Source organism: Triticum dicoccoides, chromosome 7A, assembly GCF_002162155.2.
Source record: "Triticum dicoccoides isolate Atlit2015 ecotype Zavitan chromosome 7A, WEW_v2.0, whole genome shotgun sequence".
Taxonomy (NCBI): Eukaryota; Viridiplantae; Streptophyta; class Magnoliopsida; order Poales; family Poaceae; genus Triticum; species Triticum dicoccoides.
This window is the reverse complement of record NC_041392.1, coordinates 46,297,945-46,315,548: the sequence shown is the minus strand read 5'-3', so window position 1 is coordinate 46,315,548 and position 17,604 is coordinate 46,297,945. Positions and strand designations below refer to the sequence as shown.

Here is a 17,604-nt window from a genome sequence, read left to right as displayed (position 1 = left end):
CTATTATGTTGTGCTTCCGTGGATCAGGACGCTTGACCAGTTCCCATACATTATTCAGTTCAAACTGTTGAAGCTCTTCTTGCATAGCTTGAATCCATTCAGGTTCCATGAAGGCTTCTTCAACTTTCTTGGGTTCTGATATTGATACGAATGCGAAGTGCCCACAGAAATTTGCTAGCTGAGTTGCCCTTGAACGAGTGAGTGGACCAGGTGCATTGATGCTGTCAATTATTCTGTCAATCTGCACTTCATTGGCAACACGAGGATGTACAGGGCGAAGACTTTGCTCTGGCCGATCTGTGTTGTTGTTGGGAGGAATGTCTTCAGGCTGAGCAATGTCTTCATGTTGATCAGGTGCTGAGATGATAAGTTCTTCTTCAGGATGAGCTTCAGAAGGTTTAATCTCTCCAGTTCCCATAAGCTTGATTGATTCACTAGCTGGAACTTCATCTAGCACATTTGGCAGTTGCTCTCTTTGTGAACCATTTGTCTCATCGAACCGCACATCCACTGTTTCAACTACTTTGTAATGAAAGAGATTGAAGACTCTGTAGGAGTGCGAATCCTTTCCATATCCAAGCATAAAGCCCTCATGTGCTTTTGGTGCAAATTTTGAAGTGTGATGTGGGTCCTTGATCCAGCACCTTGAGCCAAATACTCTGAAGTAACTGACATTTGGCTTCTTGCCAGTTAGGAGATCATAAGATGTCTTGTTCAGAAGCTTGTGAAGATAAACACGATTGATTGTATGACATGCAGTATCAATGGCTTCAGTCCAGAATTTTCTTGGAGTCTTGTATTCATCTAGCATTGTTCTGGCCATCTCAATGAGTGTTCTGTTCTTGCGTTCGACGACGCCATTCTGCTGTGGCGTGTACGGAGCTGAGAATTCATGTGTGATGCCCAAGGTATCAAGATATGTATCAAGTCTAGTGTTCTTGAATTCAGTGCCATTGTCACTTCTGATGTTCTTTATCTTGGCGCCAAAATTGTTCATAGCTCGATTGGCGAAGCGTCTGAAGACATCCTGCACTTCAGTCTTGTAAAGGATTATGTGCACCCAAGTATATCTAGAGTAATCATCAACAATGACAAAGCCATAGAGGCAAGCAGAAGTAGTAAAAGTTGAGTAGTGAGTGGGACCGAAAAGATCCATGTGGAGCAGTTCGAAGGGTTGTGTAGTAGTCATGATTGTCTTCGAAGGATGTTTTGCCCTTGTCATCTTCCCTGCTTCACAGGCACCGCATAAGTGATCTTTCTTGAACTTGACGCCCTCGATGCCTATGACATGCTTCTTCTTCGCAAGGGTGTGGAGGTTCCTCATGCCAGCATGCCCAAGCCTCCGATGCCAAAGCCAGCATTCTGAAGCTTTTGCAAGAAGACATACTGTAAGTTGTGGCCCTGCTGAGAAATCTACCACGTACAAATCACCTTTCCGATACCCTTCAAACACTAGAGACTTGTCAGATTCCATTAGTACCAGGCAACGATATTTTCCAAACATTACGATCATATTCAAATCGCAAAGCATTGAGACAGACATTAAGTTGAAGCCAAGAGATTCAACAAGCGTGACTTTATCCATGTGTTGATCCTTTGAGATTGCAACTCTACCTAGACCCAATACCTTACTTTTACCAGTGTCAGCAAATGTGATGTGGCTCTTGTCGGATGGACGTAATGTTGAGTCCATAAGAAGGCTTCTTTTGCCAGTCATGTGATTTGTACACCCACTGTCAATAATCCATTCTGAAGACTTTGAAGTCGCTGGTGTCGTACCCTACAGTGCAGTTAGGGGGATAGGCTTCACGAAGAGAATTGTGAAGCATAAACATTTGACGAACCAGTGGGTTATGTAAACTTAGATCCAGATTAGAACTAATAGGGAAAGTAGCATGCGATTCAGGAATGAGGTACATAACGATGCCTGGGCATTTTATCTTGCTCCCCACAAGATTTTTAAGGTCCCCAGCAATAGCGTCAGAAGATTTTGTTTTTCTGCTGGAGACCTTTCCCTGCAAAAGAGAGTTAAGCTTTCTTAACCACCCACATCTTCAAGGGTGGCTTAGAAGCAGTAAGTCTAAGTGCAGCATCTGAGAATTTTGGCTTTGAAGCCTTAGCAAACAGTCTAGCAGGTGGACAATAATACTCATAGGAATAAGCAGAATAATTTTTTGGTCATATGAACATGACGATTCGAAGAACCGCTCTCATATTCATATGCCTGAGTATGGTTTTCCTGCAAAACATTTGCGTTAGTGTGACTCAGGTGAGTCCTCTGTTTGTATGAAGCCTTTGGACCATATGAAGCCTTTGGTCTGAGGTTTGTCTTCTTCAAGTGAGGTTTCATGAAGACATTCACAGGAAGATTTTCCAGACACTTTTTCGGAACCCAGATCTTCTTCATAGGCGGTACATTCCTGCAGTTAGTACCAATGTACCTGGCAAACACTTCACCATTCTGATTCTTAAATAGTTTATAGTTTGCATCAAAGGATTCATCAATGATAATGGGGTTAGCACAAGTGAAGCCAGATAAATTGGATGGATCTGCTGAAAGTTCCTTTGTAGCAACCCATGTGGTTTTGGGGTAATGCTCAGGTTTCTAGTAAGAGCCATCTGCATTTATTTTCCTCACGAACCCAACACCCTCTTTCCTAGGGTTTCAGTTCAGAATCTGCTTCTTGAGGACATCACATAATGTCTGATGTCCTTTAAGACTTTTGTACATCCCTGTTTCAAGCAATGTCTTCAACCTAGCATTCTCATCAGCAATAGCAGTGGTATCCTCAGCAGAGGGGTTAGTTACCACATGAATAGTTGAAGATATTGCAACAGCAGTAGCAGTGGAACATTCAGCAACAGAATTAGCATTATCACGCTCAATGCATTTAAGACATGGTGGTTCAAATCCTTCCTGAGCGGGACTGATCTGTTCGGCGCGAAGTGACTCGTTTTCCTTTTGAAGATCTTCATGAGCCGCTCTCAATTTCTCAAGTTCTTGCTTCCTTTGAAGATAATCATAGGAAAGCTTTTCATGAGTTGTTGAGAGAGTATCAAGACGATCTTCAAGTTTCTGATACTTAACGTGAAGGTTTTTTATGTCTTCAATTAAGGATTCAGATCGAGTCATTTCAGCACCCAACAGATCATCGCTTCTGTCTAACAGTTTTTGAATATGTTCCATAGCTTTCTGTTGTTCAGTTGCAATTTTAGCAAGTGTTTTGTAGCTGGGTTTTGAATCACAGTCAGAGTCATCGTCACTAGATGTTTGATAGCGAGTAGTGCGTGTGTTTACCTTGGCACCGCGTGCCATGAAGCAGTAGGTAGGAGTGGAGTCGTTCTTGTCATTTGCGTCGGTGTCGGTGATGCAGTCATTGTCTTCAGTGTTGAAGATGGACTTGGCGACGTATGCTGTAGCCAGACTCGCAATGCCAGAATCAGACTCCTCCTCAGACTCCACCTCTGCCTCCTCAGATGCGGACTCCTCCTCTGAATCCATCTCCTTGCCAACAAACGCACGTGCCTTGCCAGATGAGCTCTTCTTGTGTGATGAAGACTTTGAGGAAGACTTGGAAGAAGACTTTGAGTATTTCTTCTTCTTCTTGTCGTCAGAATCATATTCCTTGCTCTTCTTCTTCCTTCTGTTCTCATTGTCCCACTGTGGACACTCAGAGATGAAGTGTCCAGTTTTCTTGCACTTGTGACATGTTTTCTTCTTGTAGTTATGAGCAGAAGCTTCATCATTCCTTGAGCTTGATCGTGAAGATTTTCTGAAGCCTTTCTTCTTGGTGAATTTTTGGAACTTCTTCACTAGCATTGCAAGTTCTCTTCCAATGTCTTCAGGATCATCAGAACTGCAGTCAGATTCTTCTTCAGATGAGGAAACAGCTTTTGCCTTCAAGGCACGAGTTCGCTCATAGTTTGGACCGTAGATATCTCTTTTCTCAGAAAGCTGAAACTCATGGGTGTTGAGCCTCTCAAGTATGTTAGACGGATCGAGTGTCTTGAAATCAGGACATTCTTGAATCATCAGGGCCAAGATGTCAAACGAACTATCAAGTGATCTCAGCAGCGTCTTGACGATTTCATGTTTGGTGATCTCAGTGGCGCCGAGGGCTTGAAGCTCATTTGTGATGTCAGTGAGCCAGTCAAATGTGTGCTGGACATTCTCATTGTCATTTCGCTTGAAGCGGTTGAAGAGGTTGCGAAGAACACTGATTCTTTGATCTCTCTGGGTTGAGACGCCTTCATTGACCTTGGAGAGCCAGTCCCAGACCAGCTTGGATGTCTTCAAGGCACTCACACGGCCATATTGTCCTTTTGTCAGATGACCACAGATGATATTTTTGGCAGTAGAGTCCAGTTGAGTGAACTTCTTGACATCAGCAGCAGTGACACCTTCTCCAGCCTTGGGAACGCCGTTCTCGACGACATACCATAGGTCGACGTCAATAGCTTCAAGATGCATGCACATCTTATTCTTCCAGTAGGGATATTCAGTTCCATCGAAGACGGGGCAAGCAGCGGAGACTTTGATTATCCCTGCAGTCGACATAGCTAAAACTCCAGGTGGTTAAACCGAATCACACAGAACAAGGGAGCACCTTGCTCTGATACCAATTGAAAGTGTGTTATATCGACTACAGGGGGGGTGAATAGGCGATTTTTATGAAAGTCTTCAAACCGTGGAAGTTATGAAGACAAACAGCGAAGATTATGCCTATTACTATGCAGTGGAAGATAGATTACACTAGGCCAGCCATGGTCAAGTATTCAATAGAGTGAAAGCATGACGACAAACAGCTGAAGTGTAATAAGGATCAGGTAGGAAGAAGTTATGAAGCCAAACAGATCATACATTCATGTTGTGAAGACAAAAGATAAAGCAAGCATGCAATGTCTTCACAATGAGTGACAGTAAGAAAAGGAAGTGAAGATGAAACCAGTGACTCGTTGAAGACAATGATATGTTGGACCAGTTCCAGTTGCTGTGACAACTGTAAGTCTGGTTGGAGCGGCTAGGTATTTGAACCTTAGGACACACAGTCCCGGACACCCAGTCCTAAACACACAGTTCAGGACACCAAGTCCTCACCGTATTCTCCTTGAGCTAAGGTCACTTAGTCCTCGTCCAATCACTCTGGTAAGTCTTCAAGGTAGACTCCCAAACCTTCACAAACTTCGTTCACTGGCAATCCACAATGTCTCTTGGATGCTCTGAACGCGACGCCTAACCGTCTGGAGGATTCACGGTCCTCAAGTGTAATAAGTCTTCAAATCACACAGACAAGAAGACTTAAGTGATGCCCAATTTACTCTGGCTCTGGGTGGTTAGGGCTTTTCTCCTCACTAGGAATTTTCTCTCAAAGGCTTCGAGGTGGGTTGCTCTCAAACGACAAAAGCCGTGCACTGAAATCTGAGCAGCCAACCGTTTATGGTTGTGGGGGTGGGCTATTTATAGCCACTTGGCAACCCGACCTGATTTGTCCGAAATGACCCTGGGTCACTAAGGAACTGACACGTGTCTCAACGGTTAGATTTCGAACTCTCATGGCAACTTTACTTGGGCTACAAGCAAAGCTGACTTGTCCGGCTCTGGACAAGATTCGCTCTCATTGTCTTCACTCGAAGACATAGGTTTTTGATTTAGGCATCACTTCAGTCATTCTGACTGGTTCTCCTGGACCCCACTTAACAGTACGGTGGTTCCTATGACTCAACACAAAAGAAAAAGAACTATGAAAGATCTAAGTCTTCGAGCTCCATAAGCTTCATAACGTGTCTTCTTTTGTCATAGTCTTCAATGTGAATATCTTCATATACCACCTTTGTCTTCAATGTCTTCATACATTTTTAGGGGTCATCTCTGGTAGTAAAACCGAATCAATGAGGGACTTCTACCTGTGTTTTCCTGCAATTCTCACAAACACATTAGTCCCTCAACTAGGTTTGTCGTCAATACTCCAAAACCAACTAGGGGTGGCACTAGATGCACTTACAATTAAGATATTCATCTCTATGATCATATCATAGATCTTTTATCCTCTTGTCACGATGATCTTTCAACTTCACCCTGAAATTACTTGAACCTTTCAATAATTCAGACTCGTGATTCATCAAGTAAATAAACTCAACATCTACTCAAATCATCTGTGAAGTAAGAACATAACGATATCCACTACATGCCTCAGCACTCATTGGACTGCACACATCAAAACGTATTACTTCCAACAAGTTGCTTTCTAGTTCCATTTTACTGAAACTGAGGCTTTCAGTCATCTTGCCCATGTGGTATGATTTGCATGTCTCAAGTGATTCAAAATCAAGTGAGTCCAAATGGTCCATTTGCATGGAGTTTCTTCATGCATATACACCAATAGACATGGTTCGCATGTCTCACACTTTTCAAAAACGAGTGAGCCCAAAGATCCATCAACATGGAGCTTCTTCATGCGTTTTATACCGATATGACTTAAGTGGCAGTGCCACAAGTAGGTGGTACTATCATTACTATCTTATATCTTTTGGCATGAACATGTGTATCACTACGATCGAGATTCAATAAACCATTCATTTTAGGTGCAAGACCATTGAAGGTATTATTCAAATAAACAGAGTAACCATTATTCTCCTTAAATGAATAACCGTATCGCGATAGACATAATCCAATCATGTCTATGCTCAATGCAAACACCAATCTCGATGGTAGAGGGAGTGTGTGATGCTTGATTACATCAAGCTTGGAAAAACTTCCAACACATATTGCCAGCTCACCTTTAGCTAGTCTCCGTTTACTCCGCAGCCTTTTATTTCGAGTTTACTAACATTTAGCAACCGAACCGGTATCTAATACCATGGTGCTACTAGGAGTACTAGTAAAGTACACATTAACACAATGTATATCCAATATACTTCTATCGACCTTGCCAGCCTTCTCATCTACCAAGTATCTAGGGTAATTCTGCTCCAGTGGCTGTTCCCCTTATTACAGAAGCACTTAGTCTCGGGTTTGGGGTTCAACCTTGGGTTTCTTCACTAGAGCAGCAGCTGATTTTCCGTTTCATGAAGTATCCCTTTTTTTGCCCTTGCCCTTCTTGAAACTAGTGGTTTCACCAACCATCAACAATTGATGCTCCTTCTTGATTTCTACTTTTGTGGTGTCAAACATCGCGAATATCTCAAGGATCATCATATATGTCCCTGATATATTATAGTTCATCACGAAGCTCTAGCAGCTTGGTGGTAATGACTTCGGAGAAACATCACTATCTCATCTGGAAGATCAACTCCCACTCGATTCAAATGATTGTTGTACTCAGACAATCTGAGCACAAGCTCAACAATTGAGCTTTTCTCCCTTAGTTTGCAGGCTAAGAAAATTGTCGGAGGTCTTATACCTCTTGACATGGGCACGAGCCTGAAATCCCAATTTCAGCCCTCAAAACATCTCATATGTTTCGCGATGTTTTAAAACGTCTTCGGTGCCTCAACTCTAAACCGTTTAACTGAACTATCACGTAGTTATCAAAATGTGTATGTCAGATGTTCGCAACATCCACAGACGACGTTCGAGGTTCAGCACACTGAGCGGTGCATTAAGGACATAAGCCTTCTATGAAGCAATGAGGACAATCCTCAGTTTACAAACCTAGTTCGCATAATTGCTACTATCAACTTTCAACTAAATTTACTCTAGGAACATATCTAAACAGTAGAACTGAAGCGCGAGCTACGACATAATTTGCGAAGACCTTTTGACTATGTTCAGGATAATTAAGTTCATCTTATGAACTCCCACTCAGATAGACATCCCTCTAGTCATCTAAGTGATTACATGATCCGAGTCAACTAGGCCGTGTCCGATCATCACGTGAGACGGACTAGTCATCATCGGTGAACATCTTCATGTTGATCGTATCTCCCATACGACTCATGCTCGACCTTTCGATCTCTTGTGTTCCGAGGCCATGTTTGTACATGCTAGGCTCGTCAAGTTAACCTAAGTGTTTCGCGTGTGTAAATCTGGCTTACACCCGTTGTGTGTGAACGTAAGAATCTATCACACCTGATCATCACGTGGTGCTTCGAAACGACGAACTTTTGCAACGGTGCACAGTTAGGGAGAACACTTTCTTGATATTTTAATGAGGGATCATCTTATTTACTACCGTCGTTCTAAGCAAATAAGATGTATAAACATGATAAACATCACATGCAATCAAAAAGTGACATGATATGGCCAATATCATATTGCTCCTTTTGATCTCCATCTTCGGGGCTCCATGATCATCATCGTCACCGGCATGACACCATGATCTCCATCATCATGATCTCCATCATCGTGTCTTCATGAAGTTGTCTCGCCAACTATTACTTCTACTACTACAGCTAACAGTTAGCAATAAAGTAAAGTAATTACATGACGTTTATGTTGACACGCAGGTCATAAATAAATTAAGACAACTCCTATGGCTCCTGCCGGTTGTCATACTCATCGACATGCAAGTCGTGATTCCTATTACAAGAACATGATCAATCTCATACATCACATATCATTCATCACATTCTTCTTGGCCATATCACATCACATAGCATACCCTGCAAAAACAAGTTAGACATCCTCTAATTGTTGTTTGCATATTTTACGTGGCTGCTATGGGTTTCTAGCAAGAACGTTTCTTACCTACGCAAAACCACAACGTGATATGCCAATTGCTATTTACCCTTCATAAGGACCCTTTTCATCGAATCCGATCCGACTAAAGTGGGAGAGACAGACACCTGCCAGTCACCTTATGCAACTAGTGCATGTTAGTCGGTGGAACCGGTCTCACGTAAGCATACATGTAAGGTTGGTCCGGGCCGCTTCATCCCACAATGCCGCCGAATCAAGATTGGACTAGTAACGGTAAGCATATTGAACAAAATCAACGCCCACAACTACTTTGTGTTCTACTCGTGCATAGAATCTACGCAATAGACCTAGCTCTGATACCACTGTTGGGGAATATAGCCGAAATTCAAAAAATTTCCTACGTGTCATCAAGATCTATCTATGGAGAGACCAGCAACGAGGGGAAGGAGAGTGCATACCCTTGTAGATCGCTAAGCGGAAGCGTTCAAGAGAACGGGGTTGATGGAGTCGTACTCGTCGTGATCCAAATCACCGATGATCCTAGTGCCGAACGGACGGCACCTCCGTGTTCAACACACGTACAACCCGGTGACGTCTCCCATGCCTTGATCCAGCAAGGAGAGAAGGAGAGGTTGAGGAAGACTCCATCCAGCAGCAGCACAACGGCGTGGTGGTTGTGGAGGAGCGTGGCTATCCAGCAGGGCTTCACCAAGCACCGCGAGAGACGAGGAGAAAGAGAGGTAAGGCTGCACCAACAGGGAGAGATCAAATCGTGTGTTGGGCAGCCCCTAGGCCTCAAGTATATATAGGGGAAGGGGAGGGGGCTGCGCCCCCTTTAGGGTTCCCACCCCAAGGGGTGCGGCAGCCCCAGATCCCATCTGAGGGAGGCGGCCAAGGGGGGAGGAGAGGGAGGCGCAGGGAGCATGGGCCTTAGGGCCCATCTGCCCTTAGGGTTTGCCCCCTCTCCCCTTCTAGGCGCATGGGCCATGGTGGGAGGCGCCCTATCCCACCTAGGGGCTGGTGCCTTCTCACACTTAGCCCATGTATGCCTCTGGGTCTTGTGGCCCCACTTGGTGGACCCCCGGGACCCTCTCGGTGGTCCCGGTACGTTACCGATAAACCCCGAAACTTTTCCGGTGACCAAAACAGGACTTCCCATATATAAATCTTTACCTCCGGACCATTCCGGAACTCCTCGTGACGTCCGGGATCTCATCCGGGACTCCGAACAACATTCGGTAACCACATACAAACTTCCTTTATAACCCTAGCGTCATCGAACCTTAAGTGTGTAGACCCTACGGGTTCGGGAGACATGCAGACATGACCGAGACGTTCTCCGGTCAATAACCAACAGCGGGATTTGGATACCCATGTTGGCTTCCACATGCTCCACGATGATCTCATCGGATGAACCACGATGTCAAGGACTTAATCAATCTCGTATACAATTCCCTTTGTCTAGCGGTATGATACTTGCCCAAGATTCGGTCGTTGGTATCCCGATACCTTGTTCAATCTCGTTACTGGCAAGTCTCTTTACTCGTTCCATAACACATCATCCCGTGATCAACTCCTTGATCACATTGTGCACATTATGATGATGTCCTACCGAGTGGGCCCAGAGATACCTCTCTGTTTACACGGAGTGACAAATCCCAGTCTCGATTCGTGCCAACCCAACAGACACTTTCAGAGATACCTGTAGTGTACCTTTATAGCCACCCAGTTATGTTGTGACGTTTGGCACACCCAAAGCACTCCTACGGTATCCGGGAGTTGCTTAATCTCATGGTCTAAGGAAATGATACTTGACATTAGAAAAGCTTTAGCATACAAACTACATGATCTTTGTGCTAGGCTTAGGATTGGGTCTTGTCCATCACATCATTCTCCTAATGATGTGATCCCGTTATCAATGACATCCAATATCCATGGTCAGGAAACCGTAACCATCTATTGATCAACGAGCTAGTCAACTAGAGGCTTACTAGGGACATGGTGTTGTCTATGTATCCAACATGTATCTGAGTTTCCTATCAATACAATTCTAGCATGGATAATAAACGATTATCATGAACAAGGAAATATAATAATAACCAGTTTATTATTGCCTCTAGGGCATATTTCCAACATCATGTTCCCATGACCATTACATCCAACGAGGCTGCTCCATACAGGAATAGAAAGGGGACCCTCTCCCAAAATGTGATGGTCGCCTGCGACTTCGATCTCAACTTTGTTTATGTGTCAGCTGGTTGGGAGGGGTCTGCCTCAGATGTCAGAGTATTGAAATATGCTATTCAATCGGGCTTCCATGTACCTCCGGCAAGTATTATTTGGTTGACGGAGGCTATGCAAACACACCACGGTTTCTAGCTCTGTACCATGGAGTTCGTTACCATCTAAAAGATTTCGGTAGAGGTGGCCCTCGTCCAAAGAACCCCAAAGAACTATTCAATCTAAGGCATGCCCGTCTACGGAACCATATAGAGCGTACAATTGGTGTATGGAAAATGCGATTTCCTATTTTAAAAGTTGGCACACATTACCCAATTGACACTCAAGTCAAAATTCCTATGGCGGCAGCTGTATTTCACAATATAATCCGGAGTCACAGAGGTGATGAACAATGGCTAGATACGCAACAAATGCAAATTGACCCTCTTCTATTTGTCACTCTTCCTGATGGAGATGACAGACCTCGACATGTTCATACATCCTCAAGCAATCAAAGGGACCTTGGTAATTCTATGAGAGATGAAATTGCCAACAGGATGTGTGCGGACTATCAAAGAATTCGAAGTGAAAGATCTTCACGGAGATCTACTAGCTAATAATTTAAGTGTTTATTCTCTCAAAGTAATTTATTGTAATGATGTGGAATTTGAGATATAAAGATGACATTTGAGTTATGTTAATGTTTCATTTGAGTTATGTAAGGATGACATTTGAGTTATGTTATTAGGATCGATCCTATATATTAGCAACATTTGAGTTATGTTAATGTTTCATTTCATATTACTTGATGTGATTTTACATTTTCAGATTCTTATATTTCTTAATGTGATGTTGGATTTTCATATTCTTATGTTGCTTAATGTGATCAGATTCTTGTATTGATTTATTGCTAAAGTTACATTGTCATAGGTTCAATATGACGCAAAATAGGGCTAAGTGGACAACAAGGTATGAGAAAGGTCTCGTGGAGGTACTTACAGAGTACAATCTATCTCATTACCGTGGCCAAAATGGGTGGACTACCGAAGGATGGAATCAAGTTGTCAAGGAACTGAACAATTTATATCCAGAGGCAAGGTTTACCAAGGATCAGGTTCAAGATAAGGAAGCTCAGTTGAAAAAGCACTACAAAAATATCAAGTTGATAGTCAACCGCTCTGGAATATCATGGAATGATATTGCATGTGTGATCAACACCACGCCTGAAAAATGGGAAGAGATCATTGCAGTAAGTTTTTATTCCTTCTAACTTTTGATTTCCTTATATGTGCATGAACTTTTCATGCCTATGCATGATTTGCTCACACCTTTCTATTAATTATGTAGGAGGACCCAAAGCTCAAAATGTATGAAGGAAAGAGCTTTCCATTGTACGAGGCATTGGGTGTGCTCTATGAAGGACACATTGCGCAAGGAAGACACTGCCTCACATCAAGGAAGCCTCCGATTGGCACAAAAACAGGTAGCAACTTTGGAGCGAAGGATAAGATGGTTGCAAGCACTAGCAAGAAAAATACAAGACATGGAAGAGATGACAACGTAAGGACTTCTTCAATAATTGACATCAATGATACTCCTACATTAGATGATGTGGATGAAAGAGAGAACACTGTCAATGACGAGGAAGAATTAGCCAGTGAAGTTGCTGATGGCGATCAACCACAAATAAGTGAATCAAGTGCAAAAGGAAAAAAACTAAGAAACAAAAAGGTGCCACATCTGTACAGCGGCTTGAAGATTTCATGATGGCTTATGTGAATTTCAAGAAAGATCAAGCTTCCAAGAAGGAAAAAGTGTCACAGCAAGGAAAACAACCCTCAATTGCAGAATGCTTGCAGGTCTTGAATGACATGGATGATGTTCCCGACGAGGTCAAAATCTTTGCCTCTGATGTTTTCAAGGATGCAGCAAATCGTGAGATTTTCCTGGGTTACAACTCAAGATTGCGGGGTATGTGGCTAAAGAAGGAAGTCGACAAGATTAGTCCTCAGCCTCCTCCTTGTAAGTACCATTATCTTGGTTTTCTGCATTTCTTCTCCCCACTAAAGATAAGTTTGTAAGGCTTAGTTGAGCGAGTATTCCTTTGCAGCTCGGCTTTCATCTGGTGCTATTCCTTCAATCAATCTGGTGCTCTGATCAAAGGTATTGTCCGTGCTCCTTTTATTTTCGCTAGGTTAATCAATAGAATGTATCCCAATCTTCATTTTTGCTTGCCCTGTTTATTGCATGATTGCTTGCCCTGTTTATTGGGGTTCTACAAATGGTCTCAGCTTCAGAGTTATATTGTTGGTCCTGATGTTCCAATCCCCCTTTGCAACATAATATTCTAGACATGTGTAGACTTGTTGCTGCCTAGAACATTTTTCTTATTCAAGATTTTGTTTATATTGCTGCCATGTTGTTTCTTCATCGGTGTTTCTTGAAAAATAATGCAGTTACTTTAAACTTGAGTGACATGCTATGGCTACCTTGCACCATCTGGCTCCCCTTGGTAATTCAGGATTTTGTGCTAATCTTTTTGACATGCATGGTTGTTCTCAACATCCGTGGTTGGTATCATTCTTAGAGCACAAAGTGATCATTATATAGCTAATGTTTTTTTTTCAGGTCGCCCTTTCGCATGATTCTGTGGTTACTCAGTCCATGAAGCAGTCATGATCTTTCAGAAATATTTTATGTCTAGACGCACACCGATTCAACAATTGCCGAGTCCTAACTTTGGTTATGTACCATGCCAACGAGACAAGACAAGTATGCCTCAATAGAATTGTAATTTAAATTGCTGACTTTGAGCACTATAAGTTATCGGAACTATTTTCAAATGGAAGATTGCAAAAATATGATTTTTTTTACTGATGTTGTGCTATTGTAATATAAATGAAAATTTTAGCTCATTTTATACTTGTCCAATTTGTATCGAAGTGCAGTTATATTGGAAATTGCTTGTGTAGTCTGTGTTGTTGAATATGCGTGTACTCACGCATATTTTACAAGTGGATTGAAACCTGGAGAGCCAAGCACACATTACAACCGGATAGAAAATACCACCCCTCGGAATGTATTTGGTTGGAGGCTGGTATAATACAGGTGTAAAAGATTACAGGGGTGGCAGAAAAACTACATTCCAAGCGGGGCCTAAAGGCCTAAACATAGATCATTCCATTCACAGACTCTGGATTCCCATCTTCTAAGCATGGCAGGTCGGGCCGCGCTGCGCCGCCTCCGCTCACCGCGGCTCCAACTCGCCTCCACATTCTCCTACCACAGCGCCGCCGCCACCGACGCGTTCATCCATGTCCAGGACCCGAACCGCCGCATCGCGGAGCTGGCCGCCGCGGGGCGCGTCCCCGACGCCCGCAGGCTGTTCGACCGGACGCCGGACCGGGACGTGGTGTCCTGGACGGCGATGGTCGCGGCGTACGCGCGCCAGGGCCAGCTCCGCGAGGCCAGCGCGCTGTTCCACCGCCCCGACGCGCGCCAGAACGTGGTCACCTGGACGGCGCTCCTCTCCGGCTACGCGCGGGCGCGCCGCGTCGACGAGGCCAGGGCGCTGTTCGACCGGATGCCCGAGAGGAACGTCGTGTCGTGGAACACGATGCTGGAGGCCTACGCCTCCGCCGGCCGCACGGGGGCCGCGCGCGCGCTGTTCGACAGCATGCCCGTGAGGGACGCCGGCTCCTGGAACATCCTTCTGGCCGCGCTGGTGCGGTCTGGGACCATGGACGAGGCACGGAAGCTGTTTGAGAGAATGCCCGAGAGGAATGTGATGTCGTGGACGACGATGGTCGCCGGCCTTGCACGGAGCGGAAGCGTGGATGAGGCTCGAGCGCTGTTTGATGGCATGCCGGAGAGGAATGTCGTTTCCTGGAATGCCATGATCTCCGGATACGCCCGGAACCTCAGGATTGACGAAGCTCTTGATTTATTCATGAATATGCCCGAGAGGGACGTGGCTTCTTGGAACATTATGATCACCGGTTTTATCCAGAACAAAGATTTGAAGAAGGCACAAGAACTCTTTGACGAGATGCCTAAACGGAATGTAGTCAGCTGGACTACTATGATGAATGGTTGCTTGCAAGGTAATGAGAGTGAAATGGCACTGCAGGTATTTAACGGTATGCTCGTTGATGGGATCAGACCAAATCAGGTGACGTTTTTGGGTGCGGTTGATGCGTGCAGCAATCTTGCCGGACTCAGTGAAGGGCAGCAGGTGCATCAGATGATATGCAAAACACCATTTCAGTTTGATAATTTTATCGAGTCCAGCCTCATGAATTTATATGCCAAATGTGGCGAAATTAGGTTGGCAAGGAAGGTGTTTGATCTCTCAGGGGAGAAGGACGTAATATCTTGGAATGGCATTATTGCAGCATATGCACATCATGGGGCTGGTGTAGAAGCTATAGCTTTGTATGAAAAGATGCAAGAAAATGGGTATAAGCCTAATGATGTCACATACGTGGGACTGCTCTCAGCATGTAGCCACTCTGGTTTGGTCGACGAAGGGCTTAGGATATTTGAATACATGGCAAAGGATACGTCCATTGCAGTGCGGGATGAGCACTACACTTGCTTGATTGATCTCTGTAGCCGAGCCGGACGACTTGATGATGCCAAAAGATTAATCAACGGTCTTAAACTTAAGCCTACATCAAGTACTGTATGGAGTGCCCTTCTAGGTGGGTGTAACGCACATGGAAATGAAAGTATCGGTGATTTGGCAGCAAGAAATCTCTTAGAAGCAGAACCTGATAATGCTGGAACTTACACCCTCTTGTCTAACATTTATGCTTCTGCTGGTAAGTGGAAAGAAGCAGCAAAGATTCGATCTAAGATGAATGATAGAGGACTAAAGAAGCAGCCAGGATGTAGTTGGGTTGAGCTGGCAAATAAGGTACATGTATTTGTAGCACGTGACAAGTCCCACAGCGAGTCTGAGTTGATTTATAGTCTGCTGCAAGATATTCATCACATGATGAGGATGGCTGGCAGTGATCCCAGGGACCAGATGCTGCTTATAGATGAGGATCTTGTGGATCTTCAAGTATAATTTGAAATATACGAAAGTAAAGTTCCAGGATTTCGTCAGAGGGAAGCATTTTGCACCATTATATTTGACAATTGGCCTACATTATAGAGTTTTGACCTATGGTGTTAGCTTAGATATGAGTACCCCAGGCTAAGTTGGCCCCCATCTTCGGAGCATTATAACTAGCAAACACCTGGTCTCTTGCCTGTTCAGAGTTCTATGGAATATCAAATATCTTCTTGAAGCTGGGTGATAGTCAAGGACCTTGGAGAAGTCTTGACCTTTATCTCTGGTGCTTGAATCTTATTTCTTCGGTTCAGTGGCCGCGGCTTTGCCATGTTAGAGGGTGCTATTCCAGGGTATGTTCTTTTTCTGTTTGAAGTCTACTTCTCTGTATGTGTTGGCTCCTTTGTTTATTGCTTGATGAAATAGTGGGAATTTAGGAATTTTTCATATGTTCTGTACATTTTCAGCTATGTAAATTGTGGTAATTGTAGTAAAATATCAATTGTTGCTATACAAAAAAAAAAGGGATGAAACGTATCTCGACCTCCTATACATTTGCATGCTTTGTAACTCCATGGTAATCAAGTTATAGCGTGGAAGAGATTTCTCTAGGCTTTCGTTCATTAACTTCAGGTCAAGAGTATATAGAAGTAGTGGAGAACTTAGACTTGTTGAACCATCGTTTTAGCGAACAGTGAGCCCTGCTTCAGGTAGGGCATCATGGTCCTCCAAAAAATCTACGTTAGGCCTTCTGTAGTTAATTTGATCCATGGACTTGAATTTACTGCAGTGTTCATGCAACTTCGTGAGTAAATTTCCATCTTGGATTGTTGAACGTTATCTGTGACTCAGCTTGCTATTTGTTACAGTTGCAGGCAAGAATTTTGGGATCACACCCCCAAAAGGCAGTCCTTCTGAACTCTGCAACGTAGGAGTATGTACAAAAAAAATTCCTTGTGGACTGGAGCAGTGGCTCAGAAGGTGCCCCTTGTGTTGGGAATGGGAGGAATCAGGAACGGACAGCGTAGACTGTCTATGACACCCGGACAGTGCTGCAAGACTTGCTCGGTGCGCAGTTGAGGCGATGCATCGTGCATTGTAAACTGTAATACGCTGTCTTTTCTTCTAGCAAGTCCACTGTAATAGCTGTCAGATGAAATAATCTGAAAAAACTGGTGTGGCCAAAAACAGTTATGCAGACTTGGTTGCACCAGATATGCACACTAATTTTGGCACCTATGTGCAGATTCTTGGGATGGGTTTTTTTCTTTTGAAAGAAAATTGCCGGGACAAGCTGTAAGCATCTTCTGAGTCTGACTATAGAACATTTTTTTGAGAACGAAAATGAACTCTAATTTGTTTTTTTGAGTCTGCTTGTTGCGTTAAGCGGTTTTTGAACATTCCGAGGCCTAAAATCAGTTTTTGAAGCCCACCATCCGGCCCACTCACACAGGCCGTAGTTAAGCTCTAATTGTTGGGATAACCAGGTTTTTTTTGACATTCCGAGGCCCAAAATCAGGTCTTGAAGCCCACCAGCAGGCCCACTCACACGGGCCGGACAGCCCAGGTGGACGAAGCAACCAACCCCCACACTCCTCGTCGTCCACCCCCGCTCAGAATAATCCCGTCCGGACCAACCCACCCCACCCCCACCACCCACCCACCGACGGTAGGTCGCTCGCTCGCG

The 17,604-nt window shown here is 44.1% G+C and overlaps 2 protein-coding genes across 2 annotated transcripts; both read left to right on the top strand.

Moving 5' to 3' along the window:
* Window positions 1–11,795: 11,795 nt before the first annotated feature.
* LOC119333026 lies at window positions 11,796–12,625 on the top strand. The gene is made up of 2 exons (XM_037606070.1): window positions 11,796–12,107; window positions 12,206–12,625. The coding sequence occupies exons 1-2, from the start codon at window positions 11,796–11,798 to the stop codon at window positions 12,623–12,625; spliced, it is 732 nt and encodes a 243-aa protein (XP_037461967.1).
* Window positions 12,626–14,072: 1,447 nt separating this feature from the next.
* LOC119328002 (pentatricopeptide repeat-containing protein At2g35030, mitochondrial-like) lies at window positions 14,073–17,227 on the top strand. The gene is made up of 2 exons (XM_037601047.1): window positions 14,073–16,270; window positions 16,787–17,227. Exon 1 carries the CDS (start codon window positions 14,073–14,075, stop codon window positions 15,930–15,932), a length of 1,860 nt encoding a protein of 619 aa, XP_037456944.1. The 3' UTR covers window positions 15,933–16,270; window positions 16,787–17,227.
* The last annotated feature ends 377 nt before the right edge of the window (window positions 17,228–17,604 follow it).

Excerpts from the sequence above, each read along its gene's own strand:
- LOC119328002 (XM_037601047.1), top strand. The coding sequence starts at position 14,073 with ATGGCAGGTCGGGCCGCGCTGCGCCGCCTCCGCTCACCGCGGCTCCAA.
- LOC119333026 (XM_037606070.1), top strand. The coding sequence starts at position 11,796 with ATGACGCAAAATAGGGCTAAGTGGACAACAAGGTATGAGAAAGGTCTC. Across the intron at positions 12,108-12,205 it reads AATGGGAAGAGATCATTGCA|GAGGACCCAAAGCTCAAAAT; the intron begins GTAAGTTTTTAT and ends TTAATTATGTAG.